The 19880-nt window shown below is 40.7% G+C and overlaps 1 protein-coding gene across 1 annotated transcript; it reads left to right on the plus strand.

Moving 5' to 3' along the window:
* Positions 1 to 548: 548 nt before the first annotated feature.
* snap23.1 (synaptosome associated protein 23.1) lies at positions 549 to 19189 on the plus strand. The gene is made up of 8 exons (XM_080750613.1): positions 549 to 652; positions 5459 to 5579; positions 9849 to 9890; positions 11737 to 11785; positions 13016 to 13133; positions 14888 to 15076; positions 15974 to 16118; positions 16430 to 19189. The coding sequence occupies exons 2-8, from the start codon at positions 5517 to 5519 to the stop codon at positions 16490 to 16492; spliced, it is 669 nt and encodes a 222-aa protein (XP_080606739.1). The 5' UTR covers positions 549 to 652; positions 5459 to 5516; the 3' UTR covers positions 16493 to 19189.
* The last annotated feature ends 691 nt before the right edge of the window (positions 19190 to 19880 follow it).

Consider the following 19880-nt stretch of genomic DNA (forward strand, 5'->3'; position numbering starts at 1 on the left):
ATAATCGCTCGAATTTCAGTGAATACACTTAATGCACTTTACCCACGGCCACTGCCCCAGTGGAGTAGACCATATTCATGTAAATTAATGGGGGGTCTGGGTAAAGGGGGAATGCTGCCCCCGTGAGGGGAACATGGGTAAGGTGTGCTATTGGAATCATATGACAGGACAGTGACCCAAATCCCATGCCCAGGACGGACTGTCGCGCGCTGTGGTTGGCTAGTTGGTCATAGTAAATGTATTTGGCACAACCACAGCCCAGCTTCAGTACAGTCTCACTCTCAAAGTTAACATTGGATTTTGAATAGCACAAATAATTCAGACAAATAACTTACAAAGATCTAAGGTCTAAATAAACAACCTAACCTTGCCATGGTAGTCAAAGTAAAGAGACTTGTGAATATGATTAGATAGAGTTTATTAGGTTGTTGACAATGGTAGAGCTGCTCTAATGTCTGCCCCCAGCTGCCTGACAACCATCCAGCCAATCACAGCTCGACAGTATCTCTCCGGCCATGGGATTTTACATTCTACCCTCAGTTCCGAAGTGGCGGAGTTGTTGAGTAAAGGAATCCTGTCGCCTCCTCGGCCAAGTTGACATACCGAAACTAGGAGTAATTCCAAAGGTATTTCCAAACAAGGAAGCTTGCCTGTAAGTATTTTTTTTACTTATTAATCTTGATAACAATCGCTCTCTGGGTTGCCAGACAACATATTTGTTTGGCTGTGGTTAATTGATAGAAGCGGAACTAGCTCGCTAGCACATGAGCTAACTGCTGTGAGAGAGGTAACCCGGATCCTGCTCAAACAGCAACTTTTCAAACGATGTGTATACTGTAGAGAGGTTGTAAAGTTGTACTAACTCTAACTAGCAGTACTGCAGTAGTGGAGAAAAATATCTATCTCCATAGAAAAAGTACTTAAATGTTTTACTTAGGTTAATGTATCAATACTGCAATGTAGAAATACTATGTTACAAGTAGAAGTCCGTAATTCAAAATCTAAATGAGTATTAGTATAAAAGTATTGGTATCAGAATATACTTAAAGTACCAAAAGTAAAAGTACTAATTGTTTGAAAATAGCAGATCTACAAGCTCACAACGCGACCAACAGTCGTGTTTTGAAATACGACTTCTCATCGGCTTTGCATCATATAGGATGATGTCACCGGCTGTTGTGACTATGAACACTGTACAGATGGCAGCTGTGAGGTTGACCTCACAACGAAACTGGTGTCCACTACCACTGGTTTTCAAACCATTTTACACCAAGGTCCATTATTTATTCAGCATTTGAGCCAGGGACCACCATCTGATGAAATTAAGCCTCTCAAACCCAAAAGGTGTAATATCTGTCCACAATTCCATGCTGTATTGATATTGGTACCATCTGTCATTCAATGTTATATGAGATACATAAAGGTTTCGCATGTAAATAAGCTGAAAAGCTTACTAGGATCTCATTTTAGTGTACCTTTTCCTATGCAAACTTTTAATAGTCTTCTTCAATCAATCAATAGGAGAGACAACAGGCAAATGTTGCCCAAAATAAAAATTAAATGTACATTCTAATTGGGTTGACTTCTTGTAAATTAAGTAATGCAAGTGCTTAACAATACTTTAAGTCTTTAGAGTGTAAAATGAAACCAAATGGACCCATAATAAATGGTCCATTTGGCTTCATTTTACACTCTCAAGAGTTAAAGATCTAATCTAAGATCTTCCATAATTTAGCTGGGGAGTGGGGACCACTTGGAACCCCCTCAGGGACCACTGGTTGAAAACCACTGATATATTATGCACCAAATCTCTCCACAGACAAGCTCTGTGAGCTTGTAGATCTGCTTTACTGAATGTTTGCCCCATGCAGAATACAGTATGCATGGTTCATTATGTGGTTAACCAGCAGCCATTCTCTCGAGACAGAGTCATGATAGCTTACGCTTCAAAGGAAGAGGAACAGACCGAGTGGGTGTTCCCCCTTTCTTTGACGATGGCTTGCCAGATTGACCAGCAGCTGACTAATCGACAACCTACGCTCTGTCATGAGGTGGCATATAGCGGTCATTGACGTCCATATGATGACGAATTGACGATAAGGGCTGGAAAAAAAACGAAAGTCCCAAAGGGTGAATAATAATAATGTGTTAATTATGCCAATGAGGAGGGGGAGGAAGAAATTCTCAAAGAAAAGACGTCAGAGTTTGTAGTTGCCAGACCTGGAGGAACAGGTTTGGGTTGATTAGCAGGAAATTTGTGTCCCAGCCTTCCAGAAGGAAGACACAGGTTAGACACAACTTATTGGCCTGGCACTGTGAGGGAACTACAGGCAACATGAATGGGTATGTATTGTAAAGGCTTTTAAATCACTCCAGAGTAAGATTATAGTGTGTGTGTGTTCAGCCATGGTGGGATATTAACACCAGCCAACATTGGCTGGTTTGGCTGTTGACGTAAGGTTGTTTTGCTCTATAATCAGTTAATGCAGCCAGGTGATATAAGACACCATGTAGTGATGCTTTGATCTTATGTATACATGGCTTGTGTAGTTCATGATGATGAGGGAGTATCAGTCAGTGTCACTCACGCACTAGTGGACAAAAGGTGATTGAATTTACTGTCCCTCTTGACTGTTACCTTGCTTCAGTATGATGTTTGTATAAGAGGGACCCTGATGATAAACCGAGTTTAAATACATCATATTTGTATAGATGCTTAGCAAATCCAATTTAAACCAAAGTTGTATTGACCAAACATCGACAGTCATCAGTGAAGTAATTGGTCTGTCAGTATTGACATTCTCAACGACGACACTGTTTACATTGCCATTGGAGTACAACAGTATCTGTTGTAAAAAGAGTCCTGTGTTTGAGTGGCAAAATGCAAGTCCAGGCAGGGCCAGTGGTCAGTCAGAAAACACAGGCCCTGAAGCAAGCCTATAAGACCCAATAAAACCAGAGCCAACCACATGACTGTCTGCCAACCCGAACCTTCCATTTGTTTTTACATGGGGTGGATTTATGAGTTGGAAAGTGAACATAGTTCAGGGGGGTTATTGCTGCGAAAACAGGAAAATGTTACTTCCAAAGGCAGAGAGAAAGGGGGGAAGGAGAGCGGAAATAAAGCTGCGTCCTGAGAAAACCACCATAGATAACAGTTAACCTGCTTTGTCTTTACATTCATTGCTGTGTCCTTCTGGGCAACAGTAACTGCTTTTGTGAATCAAGGGCCCCAATTTTGATTTGTTGAGGAGGACAGTCTGTAATGTTTTTCTGAAGCCTCAGGTCTAAATGGGGGGTGTATTTCTGCTGCCACAACAACAAAAATATCTACACTGTTGGAGAAGAAAAGTAATGCAAATTACCCCTTTGTTAAATATATATAATGATAAAGCATTCCATCTAAAGTTGTAAAGATTTTATCATGGCCACAAGCTGCACAAGAACAATAGCTTGGACCATAGAATGTGATGTTATCCTCCAAACACTAGTGCTACAGTATATACAATGCCAGATAAAACACTGGCCTGATCCCATCCCATGTTGCCAGTCACCACAAAGCCAGTGTGTTGTCTTCGTCGTCATCAGTAGTTATTTTTCCAGACATATCAAAACCTTCCTGTCAGCACACACTGTAAAACCAGGACCTTGACCATATAAGAACATGTACTTTGGGTTAAATGGTAACCGTTTAGTTTGTATTTCTTCTAGTGCTTTCCAGTGCTTTCATAATTCTAAAACTGAAAGCCTAAGGCCTAAATCCTCCTAAATCAGCCATAATTCAATCCATAGAAAATGTGCTTTATCATTCTTGTGTGAATTACAGTTTAATTCTTTCTTTGAACAAAGTGTCTTTAAAGCAAGTTGAACCCAACGAATCAAAATGTATCGCCAGGCCTAGATGAGAACATGTATGGTACAATATGATACATCATTGTAAAACATGGACATTTAGTTTACTCACAACTGCCAGTGACCAAAAGACCGTCTTTTCACAGTGTTTCACCCAGGCTACAAGTTATAGTAAAATAAGAAGTGTGTATAATATTCTGTATGCCTTCATACTTGATATGCATGAAGTAAACTGATCGCATTAATATTGTATGCATGTACTATAATTATACAGTCTAGTTTGCCCAATTATCTAAGCTTTAGAAGTAAAACTAGCCCATAACTTAGAATCGAAGTTTGGTGACTCCTTATCAAAATACATTTCAGTTGCATATGGTACAGTAATATACAACATGTATTTGTTCATATTATGATGCATATCAAGTATGAAGGCATACAGAATATTGCACTCCATATCTCTTAACTATAATTAAACACTGAAATGGAGGTCTTCCGCCAGCAACCAGCGCTCGCTCTCATGACCCTCATTTTGCTATGTCAACCTCATTATCACTGCCCTCTCATAGTCTGCTTCCTTGTTGTTAGCTATACTCCAGTTAAACCTAGCAACAAGGAACTGCTGCTGGTCCATGCAATGGAATCTCTGTTCTCTATGCAACACCTGCTCCTTGTGTTCAGACTCCAAACATTCCCTCACAATCACAGGTGCAGGAAAAGAGCCCAATTTGTTTAGGTTTTGCATTGATTGTATTCCTTCCCTATACTCTGTGTGTGTGTGTGTGTGTGTGTGTGTGTGTGTGTGTGTGTGTGTGTGTGTGTGTGTGTGTGTGTGTGTGTGTGTGTGTGTGTGTGTGTGTGTGTGTGTGTGTGTGTGTGTGTGTGTGTGTAGATTCAATTATCAGTGGTATGCAATATGTTTGTCAGGTTATTTGTCTTGAAGGCAGGCTTGGGCAGTTATCACCAGCAGAAATTGATTCGTACAAGACTGCAAACACACGCAGTACTATTGATTTGTTATTTTGTCAGTTGGGGTAATTCACATGTTGTAGTGGTTTTTAGTCTACATGTGTGGAAGAATAATACCGGATATCTTATACTACAGGCTACTTGGGCACCTTTTAGATTCTATCACCTTAATTATGTTTTCAGCGTAGACATAATTCAACCACATGGACATGGACATGTGGAAGAAGCTTGTAATGGAAATCACAAGCGCCTCAGGTTGCACTATTATTCATGAGTAAACTTTGTTTCCACCGTTGATGATTATCCCATATCATCTTTAATGACCTGTTGCTGAAAATAGCCAACATGTATACAATTAATTGTTCCTTAAAGCAACAATCAAAGGTGATGCCATTAAATGAGGAACACGATAAAATCCTCAGTGTTCATTTATTTTTTTCGTTTGTATTGCTGTAATGCTGTAATGAGTGTACAAATGTAACATTTGTACGGTCGGCGTTAAATGAAATCTGAGGACATAACTATGAACTAGTGTGGCCCTCACAGCATCTTTATTGTCATATTTATTATTCTTGTTGTTGTCCATTGACAAATTGTCACCCTCCTATGTAATGATAACGTGTAACCATCTGTCCTCCAGGACTACAAGTGTCGAGCTCAGTGGCATTGGAGGAGCCTCCAAACGGAACGACGGCACCATGAACACCAACGACATGACGGTGGAGGACATTACCATGAGGGCCAACGCAGTGACTGATGATGTACTGTTACACACACACACACACACACACACACACACACACACACACACACACACACACACACACACACACACACACACACACACACACACGACAAGATGTCGAGGAAGCAGTGTATATAATCCTCAGTGTTAATTTTTCCGTTTGTAGTGTCATAAGGGCTTTTATATATGCTAGTCAGCCATAAACGCCGTGGCATTTCCTCCCAGGAGCCACATGATCCTAAATTGAAAAGTTTTGCCTCACTGGAGAGAACTTCAGGGTGCCTTATCAGCAGAATTAACAAAAATGTCTGTGCCTACTTTTGAATCTCAAATCGCATGCATGCTCAATTTCCAATTTTCTAGGGAGCATGAATTTATTTATACATTTATGTGCTGCTAAAGTTGTTCCATTGCAGAACACTAAGACACACAGACACACACACACGCTCTGGGCGCGCACACACATACACACACACGCACACACATTCTCTCTCTCTCTCTCACAACACATTAACATGCACAGACACGCATGCACACCACAATGGGTGAGAAATAATTGATGTCCAAACTGCTAATGTTCTGGTGATAATGATTTGCATAGGTACATTGTTATGATCTAACAAACATAACATATTTGATTGAAAAAGCATAACCTTCAACACAAGCATGCCCATGCACCCACAGAGACCAGAGACATCAAACATTGTTCTTTGTTCCTTCATGTCCAAAGTGCCAATACCGTAATTATCCTCCAGTCCCCCATTAATGTCAGCAGTGCTGATATAATGGACTCAACACCTTTTATCTCAGATTAAAAATGTAGCTATACAATTTTGAAATGAGCATACTGGAGAGCACACACGCACACACACACACACACACACACACACACACACACACACACACACACACACACACACACACACACACACACACACATACACAGATAAAAATAAAAATAAATCCTGCACAAATTGAAATGATCACTGTGTGTGTAAACGCTCACACTCGCACACTCAGTGTTGAGGAAGCAGTAGCGTTACACTGGGGTAATTAGACCTGTAGTTTCAGCGTTGATTATTAGGAAAGGCCTTTATGGGTACAGCACTTCATGCCTAATTTACTCCATATATCAAGGCTATGATACCTTTAATATAAATAGACACTTAAAGGCTTGTTGCCTGTCTGCCTATTACACACACTCTGGCAGTGGTTGCTGTGAATACACAATCACACAAATGGGCAAACAACCTTTATATTAAGGCAGAAGCCGCAGGACCTACACACTGCACCTTACAGTCACCACACTACATTATTTAAACGCATCCCAACACACACAGGCACTGTACACTTAATATTTATAACTGTACACATGAATACACACATGTGTATATACACACACATCTAGCTATAAGTGGTACAGAATCACTGCATGCATGCGTCTTGCATATCTCGAGAACCATCTGACCGATCAACTTCAGACTCGGCATGCGTATTACAGAGGACCCGGGGGAGTGATGTGCCAAGTGGAAGTCGGTCGGGTCGATGGTTGTCAAGAAGTGCTGTGTGGCAAACTGGCAATGGATCTCCATAGACTGACAGACATAGATCTCCAAATATGGGTATAATATGGACACAGAGAGCCAGACAGGTGAAATGGGTACTCTTCAACGTGTATTGCGTTACCGGAGGGGCATGCGTTCCCAACCGGCATCGTTCCCAATCGACATCAGCCTAGTCCAGATAAATGTACGGTACATACAATGTCGAGAAAGCCGAAATCAATGAATTTGACTCTTGTGTACCTGTACATGAGATGTAACAACTTAAATCTTGAATTTTGATATCCCCACTTTGCCTCTGTGGTTTTCACACATTGAGCTCTGTCAGCTACATCAGGTCTGTTGTATTATCGGGCCCAATTTGGTTTAATCAGCACTCCAAGGGCAAGGCATCATATGACTGAGCATGCTGCTTCAGAAAGCCAAATGGATCATAACCATCCTACAAAGTAAAATCCTCAGTGTTAGTTTAACTCACTGTGTGCAAATGGAACCAAACAGACCCGTAAGGGTCCACTCGGCGTATGGAGGGACTTTCACCTTGCTGTAACTGTTACTGTACTACTAATCTCATGCTGCTTCCTATTTTTCTCTGTCTCTTAACCACAACTGCTTCTTCTTTTTTCTTGTACTTCTCTCTCCTGCTTCCTCGGTTGACCGCTTGGTCAGGAGGTGGAGGTGATAGATGGGACATTGCATAAGATGGGTTCCTGTGTTAACTGGGCTTGCCTCTCTGTCTTTGGGTAACTGTTACTGATACAGAAAATGTTCACTGCATGTCAGGAAAAACCTGGTTTAATGTCATGTTGTTGTTGTTGTTGGTGTGTGTGTTGTTGTTTAAGCATTTAGCCAAGCCCAATTAAGTCTTCCCCCAAACAGCCGCTAACAAAAAGTTTAGTTTCATCTGAAACATTTTCCTTGGAGCACCTCAGAGCTGAGGTGTTTGTGTGCTATGAGATAATGCGACTCCTCAGCACTTAATTAGCAAGTCTAAGGTATCTGCTAGACATACATAGTCTTTATCCACCCTGATGTTGTTCTGGCTTAGCACACAGATGCCTGCTTAAGTTCAACATCTCCTCATTCTCCAATCTTCTTCCGTTTCTGACTTTTACTTTTCATCACCCTTTGCCTCTCACTCTCGCAGTTTTAATGTATTCCGAGCAAACATAATAAAGAGAGAATGAGACAACCTGGACCCGGCACGCTCTTGTTAACAGTTCATTAGACATGCTGACAATGAGATCGTGACGAGGGTCCATGTCTTATTTCTCCTTCTCTCCCCAACGCCTGCACTCTATTATGTCACCATCCACCCCTTCCGAACAGCCGCTTGGTATTAATAGATGCTTGAAGGAAGGCTTCACATATACCTGGACTGACTGCATTCCACCCTGCTGTCAAGACACTGCTTCCTTTATGTGTGTGTGCATGTGTGTGTGCGTAGAGGGGGTGTCCATATGTGTCCCTACTTAACCTACTTGCTTTACCCCCCTTGTGTTTTGCTTATTCCTCTGTGCTTACGCATGGCTGGCTACCTGTGCTTTAGTCTCTGTGAAACATTTTAACTTTTAAGCCAAGTCCACACCATGATAAGCAATGCAACGAGTTGCAACTTGTAAGTTGCAACTTGTAAGTTGCAACTTGCAACAGAATCCCCTTGCAACAGAATCCCAAAACTCAAACTGTGCCGACTTGCAACAGGGAGGTTCAGACCTCTGCAATTTCTCACTGCAACGTATTGCAACGGATTCATTGCATCACAAACATTGGTGTGGATTGGGCTTTATGGTGATGGTGTTGCGTTGCAAAAATAGGCGATCTGCAAGATTTCACAGTGGCTGTGTTTACATGGGCAGGTATATTCCACTTGTATTCAGAATGACTGCTCATTTAGAATAAAAATGCTCATGTAAACACCTCAGAATCAGAATGGAATAGAATATTCCAATCCATTCCATTCTGAATGAATTTTCATTTGGGTTTGGAGGGGTGGTATATGCCGTTTGAATCAGGATAGACTTCTATTCAGGTTCCATGTAAACAGCTGGGTATGAATCTCTGTTCGGAATGAGTTCATTCCGAATTAATGATTATTGTCCATGTAACCGTAGCCAATGTGCTTGCATCAGTTGTGCGTGTGCGTGTGCGTGGTTAGCTGCTTGTGTTAACTTATCTCAGTCACCTGATCAGGGAGAGTCCAAGCTGATATATTTTCTTTTCTAGCTACAGAGACCTGTATGTAGGCGTCTGCCTTGTATATGCTCACTAGACTGGTTACAGACCAGTGTGTTTGTAATCTGCGTATTGTTTGTGTGTATTTTGTTGGTCATATACCTGTATACCTTTTTAAGTTCACTCTATAGATCCTTTCCACTCTTCCTCATCCCTCCCTATTTTAATAGTCTTTCTCCCCTATTCTTTTCTTTATGCTTTATCCTTTTCTTATTCCCTATGTATTGTGTTGTTGGTCATATACTTTTCACTCTATAGATCTTCCCACTCTTCATTATCCCTCTCTACTTCAGTTCAGCTTTCTTGTCCCCTATTCTTTCTGCCGTATTATTGATTTCCTCATTCACTACATATCCCTCTCTTTACCACAGCCTCTTCGTTTTTTTCTCTGAATGTGTGTGTGTGTGCGCGCGCGCGCGTGTGTGTTCATAATGTCCTATTCTCCATGTATTAACTAACCCACCTGTTGTCTCCCCTCCCCCTTACAGTCACTGGAGAGCACCCGGCGGATGCTGCAGATGGCAGAGGAGGTGAGACCTGCTCCAAGTCTTCTTCATGCTCTGGATCATTTTACACCCACATCCATTGTTAACCACCACAAAGCATGCTGCACTTTTGGTGTGGATGGCTCTTAATGGAGTTAAACTTGCCAAAAAAGGAACAGATCTAAAAGCTTCCAGTGCATGGTTAGCTTGTGGATCCATTCCGTTTGGTACATGTTGCCGTCGTATGACAGAGCATTAACTAGGCAATACGATCAGTGGACTTGTTGTCAGTCAATTTAAGCTGCTGTAAATTGACGTAGTAAAAAAAAGATAATAATTATTTGATGTACGTTGTTCATGTTTAGTTTAGATTTATTCGCATGAGGATAAAGCATGAACTATTACAACACAAGGATGTATTAAAAGCATAATCAAGTGTGACAGTACAATATAACACAGAATTTAACACATTTGTAAGAGAAGAATGAAATGATAAACTAAGGTCTCCGTTAAAATTATCTCACATAAAACTGAAAACAGAGGAGAAGGACAAAATGAAACAATATTGAATGACTGAGCATTCTCACATCTTGTAATGCTGCAGTCCATAACTTTTATGTCCTATCTGAGATTTGAACTGGGGTTGAGAGGCTCAGGGCTCTACTTTGATTGTCTTAAGTGCCAGCTCTTATGCCTTAACTTAAAGGCCTGTCCATACTGTCTCTGACCACCAAACCTTTTGTCGGAAAAAAAAGTCGGAAATCTCAGACGAAAAGTTAAGGCATGATTAAGACAATCAAAATACAGCCCCCTCAATTTCCATTGCTCAAAGAGCCAATCCCCGCTTGGCTCTTCAAGCAGCACTACTTGTCAGGTGTTCTACCTCAGTGGTTCCCAAACCTTTTAGCTAGAGACCCAAAAGAAGAATTAGGCGTTTGCCCCCCCGGACCCACACTAATGAAAACGTCAGATCTACAACCTCACAACGCGTCGCTTTGGACCGAGTTGTGAGCTTGTAGATCTGCTATTTTCACTACTTCTTAAACATTTGTTTTCTAATTTATGGAATTTCTTAGATTTTTCTTTTAATTTATGAAATAACGTTATTGCCAATCATTTTCTTTTTTTATGTTTTGAAATAATTAAAAACTAAATGTAGGAAACAAAAAATAAGGGGACCCATACAAATGTGTCCACGACCCACAAATGGGTCCTGACCCAGTGCTTGAGTCTGAGTTTATCAATTGGAGACTAGGGAGTCCACCTCCAACCCCTGCAGATGTTGCTGGTGTTTATTTTTTATTAACACACTCCAATATGCATACATATAGTGTTAAATTGTTGCATTCATTAAAATAGTTCTGGATTACAGCCTTAATATAACTCTGGGAGTTTACTAAATCTGATTCGTCAACAAAGTCGACCGTCCCTCTCAAAGCCAAAATGTGCGTTGTCACCTTTTTCCTGCGTCTAGGGCTGTCACGATTATGGCATTTTACATGACGATTAATTTTCTCTCAAATAATTGCGATTAACGATTTAATTGTGTTTTTGTCGTTCACAATTACGTTTCTGTTTGGCTTTTAGGCTTTGAAGTTGCACATGGTAGATATGACACATAACCTAAATATACAAATAAATTACTGACATATTTGACAACTTTATACTTAAAAAAGAACATTGATAGTGGAAATAGCCGATCTACAAGCTCACAACGCGCGTTGTGAGCTTGTAGATCTGCTATTTCCACTATTTTTGACATGGAAACGATTATGACGATTATGAAAAATAATCACGATTATGTCAAAAAATGCACGATTAGACGATTATGTAATAATTGTGACAGCCCTACCTGCGTCTGAAAATATTGTATATATTTGTTTCATTCCAGAGCAAACAGACGGGCGTCAACACCTTGGTGATGTTGGACCAACAAGGAGGTACAGACATACCCACAGCCGTGGCACAGGATGCCTCCAGCATGCCTCTGATTTTCATTGCTCTCATTCTGTCATGACCGTGACAGCGATAGGCTTTAACTCACAGAGTGATGCCAGCCTCAGTTTGAGCTGTTTGCCACTTTTGAGAGATGCACAGTTGCCTCGGTTTGGCGCTGGCATGCTACGCAGTAAAATCCTTAGTGTTAATTTAACGTTGAGTGTTGTTGTGTAACCTAATAGACCATTACAAATGGGTAAATTAATAACGGGTACACATTATTGTGTATCATTATTTTATGCTTTAACTATTAAAAAATAGCAGATATACAAGCTCACAGCGCGGCACCGAGTGCCGCGCTGCAAACTTGTAGATCTGCTATTTTCGAAAAATCTTGAAAATTAGAATTTTGACGAGATTTTGTAAGTGTCTTTTGAATTCTTCTAAGATTTTTTTGAAAAATCCTATGTTTCTATGTCAGCAATCTGGCCAGCCATCGTCAAAGAAAAGGTCCTTTTCATTTAGCTGGAGCTCAGTTAGTCTGTTCTTGAGAGACTACTATGTCAGTGCTTCTCAAACCTTTTCATGTGAAGGACCCTCAAAATTATATTTATTTGGCCACGGACCCCCATCTCAAAATATTTAGTTCCAGGGACCCCCCAGAAGCTAAATTTGAGTTACAAACGTTCGCTTTGAAAATACATATATTCAAAGATTTGCACACATTTTCCGTGAGCTTGTATATCTGCTATTTTTCACTGGTTAAAGCATTCAATAATTCTAGGCCTAAATGGGTTAACTGTTGTTTTTTGGTGTGACTTGATGAAAGTATGCACATTTGACTTCCACCTTGATGAAAGTATGCAAATGTGACACTATATGAAATGTTAGACATATTTTGAATTTTGACATGAACACAGAAACAATCATACCAAATATTTTTTCTACGTGGGGCCTGGTCAACCGCTTGGGTCACATGATCGCTTTGACGTGTCAGACAGTGAAAAATCACCAATGCTTTTACGTCTTGTTATAGGCTGGTCAAGTCAGTGTATTGGAAAAGATACCAAGACCGTAAATACCCTAACTAATATTGACCATGTCAAGTAAAAAAACCTAATTCATATAGCACATTTAATACACAGGGAAATGTAATACAAATATGTTTGCGTGCAACCTATTCAAAGCTAGAGTTCAACGTTGGCTTTCTGTTTGTGTGTGTGTGTTTGCAGAACAGCTGAGGCGTGTGGAGGATGGCATGGACCAGATCAACCAAGACATGAAAGTGGCTGAAAAAAACCTCACAGACCTCTCCAAGTGCTGTGGCCTCTGTGTCTGCCCCTGCGATAGGTATACTTCATGCCTGCATAAACCACACACACACTTAACAGTGTTTCCTGTTACCACAGAGGTCTCCAGTGGTGTTCCACAGATGGCTGAGCGGGTGCACACACATACAAATCCTTGGTGGTAAACTCAGACAGCGCACAAATGGAACCAAATGGACCATTGCGGGTCGATTTGGTTCCATTTGTAAACTACCCCGAGTCAAATGAACAACAAAGGATTTTTCTGTGCACTACCACTACACCAGGTGATTTCACTAATTAGGACACCCTCAAGCAGAGAGGGAGGAACTAATTATTAGTGGAGGCACCCGGTGTAGCGGTGGGTTGGAACGAAAACCGGCACCCACTCGAACAGCCTCTGGCACATCGTTGTGGCACCTCCGCTCTAGCGTTTGAATATCAGGCTAGAGTAGACCACCGTGCACAACTAACCCTGCTGAAAAGAATTTTCACTCCTGTCAGTTTCACCAAAGGGTTTTAAACTAGCCTGGCCTGAATGCCATTTCAGTCTCTCCACTCTGCACACAATGTTGTACACACACACACACACACACACACACACACACACACACACACACACACACACACACACACCCACACACACACACACACACACACACACACACACACACACACACACACACACACACACACACAACCCTCTGCATGCAAGGAGGTGGAACTATAACATTTTGGGTTCTTGTGATGCAGAGTACTTGGCTTCTACATTCTCTAAGTCCTGATCCAGCCTCTGCTTAGTGAAATTAATTTAGCGCTATACCTGACAGAAACCTAGTGGCCATGGAGTTCTGCAATAGCGGCATTAACATTTCCAGCATTTATATTCATACAGAATCTTCATGACTCATACTTAACAACCCCCCACACACACAGTTTTCCCCACTTTTCACTATGTCAAGCAATGCTACAATCTGGCCAACTTTTTTTTCCCTCCCCTCAACTATGCATAGCAATAGACTAGAGAACGCGTTTGAGTGCACATTACCCACTTTCAAGCGGCATCCCTATTTTGGGCATTTCATTATTAGACAAAGAGCAGAAGTTAAAAGCTTGTAGATACCGGTACGCTATTTTCCCTAATGTTTTTAAATGAGGCTTAAGCGCTTTATGGGTGTGTGTTTTTTTTTATTACCCTGTTCTAAAATTGTAATAAATCTTTCTAAAATGCTTTCACAATGGAGGAGAGGATACTATGATGAATACCTACAGATCAAGTAAGTCTTCCCCATTAGCATGCTTTGAGAGCATTAGCAGTAGTAGCAGTGTGATTATTGTACTAATCTAGTACTGTAGTAGTAAATAATCCTTTAACTCCACTCTCGTCTAGGGATGGTACGATATTATCGCGATAATCAAAATATCCCCAACATCCTTTATCCTGGAGCGGAACATTTGCAAAAACAAATAGCAGATCTACGAGCTTGTAGATCGGCTATTTTTTGACAAAGAGATTTGGTAGAGAGTGAAAAAAAGACTGTATCGAGTACGTATATTATAAGAACGTTTTACCAATAGAGAGTTTAAGTGGTACCAGATATGCAGCTCTGCACATAAAAGGTGAATTGATGACCATTTCACAATAAATCAAATCTCTACAATACGATTATCGTGAGTGTTTTTTATCACGATAAGCGATAATATAGCTTATCGTCCCATCCGTACTCTCGTCCAATATAGCAACGCTCACCTAAGCACTTCCTGCTCTGTTTCTGATGGACCGTATTCTCTCTCCAGGGTGTCGTCCATAGAGCACGACTCGCGGTACAAGCGTACCTGGGGGATCGGAGGGGGGATCGGAGGCGGCGAGGATGGCAAAGGTGAGGGGGATGGAGCCGTGGTCTCCAGGCAGCCCTCAGGAGGGGTTCGTAACGGCCAAGCTCCCCAGGTCCACACCTCACAGCCTTCAGGACCCTACATCAAGAGGTGGGACTCCTATCCAGATCTTGGAACAAATAAACTAAATAAAAGATTCACAAGAGGCAGGCAGGGATAACTAGCACTTCTGCATTGTTTGTGGTTGGAGAAATGTAGTTGGGAACCAGTAGAATTTTGATGTCATGTGACATCAAACATCACACATTTTCTGTGAAGTAGCGTCTGCCAACACCCTCAGAAAAGTGGAACTTTTCACCTCAAAGACTTACCAGTTCCCTCAGTGATACAGGCAGCACAAATATTTGACAAATACGAGCCTTCTAGTTATGTTTTCTCAGACATGGACTAACCACCAACAGGCAGATTGCTTTGTATTCAATCCCTCTCCAAAACACCCTAATTTGTTCATGACTATGCATGTGTTAAAATAGATTCACATTCACAGCCTAGTTAACTGTTGCTCCGGGAGACCGAAGCTGCTCAATATGTACACAGTAAAAACCTCTGTGTTAATTTATCTCTTTTAGCTCAAGAGAGTGTACACATGGAGCCAAATGTTACCTATTGGTACACTGTGAGAATTAAATGAACACTGAGGCTTTTACAGGGTTGCACACTGTGATTAGCTTTTAAGTCCAGGACAAATGTCCACTCCCCTTAGAGGCTCATTAAGGATTATATTCAGGGGAGGGTTTGTTCAAGAGAGCAGTAGTTATTTTTGTATCTTTTCTTTAAGACAGACTGTAGGAAAGGTGAAGTTCTTTTGGGACTTAATTGTGGACCACCAGACACACTGCACTGTGGCAACATACTCTTACAGGTCCTTTTGGTTACCTGTGTACATTCTCAAGTCGAGTACAAATGGATAAATGAACACTGAGGAATTTACCGTGTAGCCTTTTCTCTCTCTAAACATTTCCCCCTTCTACTGTCTATGTGGCGCAGGATAACCAATGATGCGCGGGAGGATGAGATGGAGGAGAACTTGGATCAAGTGGGCAGCATCATCGGCAACCTGAAGACCATGGCCATTGACATGGGCGGCGAGATCGACAAGCAGAATAAATCGATTGACCGCATCACAGAAAAGGTGAGACATGAGATGTGCTCTTCATCAGAGGTCATGGTCCTTCTGGCAATATACGTATGTATAAAACTTAACTGGAGTCCTGTGACCACCTGCCTAATTAGATCATTTCTTATATGCTGGTATATATGATATTACAGTGTACATTTGTATCACTTTTAAAAAGCAAGCAAGAAGCAAAGCGTAAACAGGAAAACTGATTTATCAACAGATGGTTACTGGATGCGGTCGTGCTTTTTCTTTTGTTGAAAGTATTAGTAGATGTGGTTTTGGTTTTCCCTGTCCCTCACCTGCCTCATCTTGTTCTCTTTCAGGCGGAAATGAACAAGGTCCGCATCGATGAAGCAAACCAGAGAGCCAACAAGCTCATCCAGTAGACAAAGAAAACCTGCTCCCAGCTGCGACCGTCTACTTTGAACCTCTATTCACAGTGATGAAGAACACTCAGAAGAAGCAGTAAGGCAATCAGAAACTGTCCCCAAACAGGAAGTATTTGACTGTTGCTGCTGTATCAATACCAAATACACAGGGCCTGTCAGGATCATATCTTAGCCTTAACAGGAAGAGTTGTGGCAGTTATGCTGCTTCTGTCTTTCTATCTCACCTTTCTGTTTCTCTGACTCGTTCTTTTATAACAAACTAGAGCGGAAACAATGTAGTCCAGAACCTTTCTATTTGGAAACATTTGGAACTGTTGGCTGTCTCTGGCCTCGCTCGCAGTCCTGTCTGTCTCTTATATGTGTGGATAAGTTCACTGATCCATAGCAATGTTCTGGCGATATACCCCCAGTCATTAGTATATCGCCCCCTGTTGGTCCTACCTTCACATGGCTGTGGGTGGTTCAGCCACAAAGCTATGGGAAATACTTCACATTGTGTGATTGGTTCCTCTTGTAATTGTTATTATAAGTGATTGTTTTGAGATTACTTGCTTATTTAATTACTCTCATGAAGCAAAAATGGCTTGCAAATAAAGTTTTTAAAGCATTTTTTTAACACATCCCTTTGTCATTTATGTAAAAGCTGTAATCAGTTTCTTTTACTTTGACCCATAATTGTGTGTGTGTGTGTGTGTGTGTGTGTGTGTGTGTGTGTGTGTGTGTGTGTGTGTGTGTGTGTGTGTGTGTGTGTGTGTGTGTGTGTGTGTGTGTGTGTGTGTGTGTGTGTGTGTGTGTGTGTGTGTGTGTGTGTGTGTGTGTGTGTGTGTGTGTGTGTGTGTGTGTGAACAAAATCAGATTTACACACACACTCAAAACACTTTTATATTGACTAGATTTTAGCAAATGCCCCCAGGTAATAAGCAACGTTTATAGGAATGCAGTTTCTTTTATTTTCTAACTTATAGCAAGCCTATAAACTATGCTGATTGCCTTCAAGATAGTTCTGTGCTTCTGATTGCCTTGTGAGAAACTAATTTATATTAAAACAAATCCAAATACCTCCTAGCAAGAGACGATTATAATCCATATGAGAGAATTTCAATACTTGCTACAGCCTTAGGGTTAAGCAACGTGCTTATTTTACACTAAGGTTGAAATATGAGAGCTCGTAACAAACACCATATCAAATGTGATGCAATAGATGATTGCTAGACCATATTCACACGGTGGCCATTTTGTGGTACCCTACCCCGGCCGTTGTTTGAATATGTTCAATGGTTAGATTTGCCTTTGCCACTGATGGATCAAATGCTGTAGTTCACTGCCACGTTATGTCTTTCATGAGTTTTTTCGAAGAGTTTTGTTCCAAAATGAGATATCCACAATTTTTAAGTTTTTAGCTTGTCTTTTATTCTAGCTAAATTAATGCTGCCAGTGAACGTAAAACTTATGGTATATCATAGCAGTTCCTAGCTAAGTAGTTACCTTGAGACATTTTACCTTGAGATAAAGACATGCAAACATTTCTATTGTTCACATATAGTAATAATTGTTTGCATATTTCGTTTTAAGTGGATCTATACCATTTTGGAAGGAAACCCTTCATTGTATGTGTGATACAGGTGTAAATACTTCATTATGGCTTTATTATCTATAGCCTACACTACAGACTATGAAACTCATTCTTTACCTCTTTTCTAGTTTGTAGAGGTTTAAGAGAGGATGCAGGGTTCCTACACAGGTCTGAACATGAATGCATCATCATAAATACATTTGATCATGTCAAGATCTTAAAAGGATTGGGAGTTGCACAGAAAATGTTGAAAAACAATGGAAAGAGGTTGTGCCGTTCTGGTGCACATGCATAGATTAACTACACATGTTATGCAACAATAGACTCAATTGTCATTGTTTTTGAAGAGTGAGCTTCAACTGTATAATTCAGCCTAAAACATATCAAACACTGACCAAAAAAACTGTAATAATGTCATGGAAATATTATTGAGTTTTGAAAAAGTGGAACTTGTGTAGGAACCTTGTTAATGTGTTGTATTAGTTCCAGGGTTGTGTTGCTTAACAGTTTCTGAGAAACGGCACCGCCTGGAATTATTGCATGAGAATAGTTGTTCTTTCCACAGCGGGCCCAATGTGAAATGTTTACAGCAGATTATGGAAAGCAGAAATTATTTCTGGTGGCGAACGTGCAAAAATAAATTAGATTTTGTTGAGGTGGTACATTTTGCAATGTAATAAGGCCTGGCTGGCCTTATTAGGGCCCGCTGTGGAAATGTGTCTGATGATGAGGCAACACAATATACTGAATATATGTCATGTACAGTATGCATTTTATGACTTGTTTTGATGAAAATGCTAATTTGCCCATTGCTGCCACAGGCAAACACCTATTTGAGATTGTAAAGACAAAAATGAACTGCTATTCAGAACCTTGTTCTGCACAGTGATCGTCTTCAGCCTGTAACTTGTCACTTAATCTAATTAGCTGAACCCAGAGTTCTCTTCTGCAGGCTGTTTGTTCTGAAGCTCACAAACTGGAATGTAAATACTGCAACAATTTGGCCTATTTGGAATATGTTGACATATGCAACTTGTCCCCGTTTGTATCCGGTTAGGTTAATGGATGATTATTTAACATAGTAAAAGTGCCTTTACTTAACGCCTGAAAATGTTTCATCCTTACTCTTTTTGAAAGGGAAATTGTTTATATTCAATAAAAGTCTTGTGAAGAATTTGATCCAGTGCCTCAATTTTGTAGCATATATCATATAAAATCATTTGTCCATGGAGGTGGGTTTGATATGAAGGTTACTGTTCTCTACAGTAGGACTTAAGTGGGAAAGTACATGTTCACGTGCCTGGAATTAATAGGCCTACATGTAGTTTGTAGTTGAATGCTACTACTCCTACAGTTTAGTAACAAAACGTGTGGTTTGAAGAAATTATCAAAACATCTGTTAAGCAAAGAAACTGCCTCCTCCTGGTGGTGCTCTAACTGAATATGGAGCAGAACGTCTGCTATGGCCTCCAGGGAGTGTGCTTGGTCCAACGGTGCCGGAGATTAGCTGTACACAAACAGACTGACACATACACACACGTACACACACACATATGGACACGGGCGAAAACATAGTCTCAGCCACGCCTGGTGGAGACAATCAAAGGTTAATGTGTAATGTGTTTTCTGTCTTCAATCTATTTCCTCTTTTTCATAATTTATTGTGGCTTGCTCCCCACATTTATCTGGGGTTGTTCCACGTAGTACCATAAGCTAATTGGAATGGGATCTGAAAAATCTGACCTATATATCTTGGTCAGATGACCCCAGAGATATTGTGTACCGATCTTTGTGAGTTTTTGGATAAAATAT

Source organism: Nannobrachium achirus (genome assembly GCF_963921795.1).
Source record: "Nannobrachium achirus genome assembly, chromosome: 20".
NCBI classification, from domain to species: Eukaryota; Metazoa; Chordata; class Actinopteri; order Myctophiformes; family Myctophidae; genus Nannobrachium; species Nannobrachium achirus.

Coding starts and splice junctions, on each gene's coding strand:
- snap23.1 (XM_080750613.1), top strand. CDS start 5,517: ATGAACACCAACGACATGACGGTGGAGGACATTACCATGAGGGCCAAC. Junction 5,580..9,848: donor CCAACGCAGTGACTGATGAT/GTACTGTTACAC, acceptor TCCCCCTTACAG/TCACTGGAGAGCACCCGGCG. Junction 16,119..16,429: donor TTGACCGCATCACAGAAAAG/GTGAGACATGAG, acceptor GTTCTCTTTCAG/GCGGAAATGAACAAGGTCCG.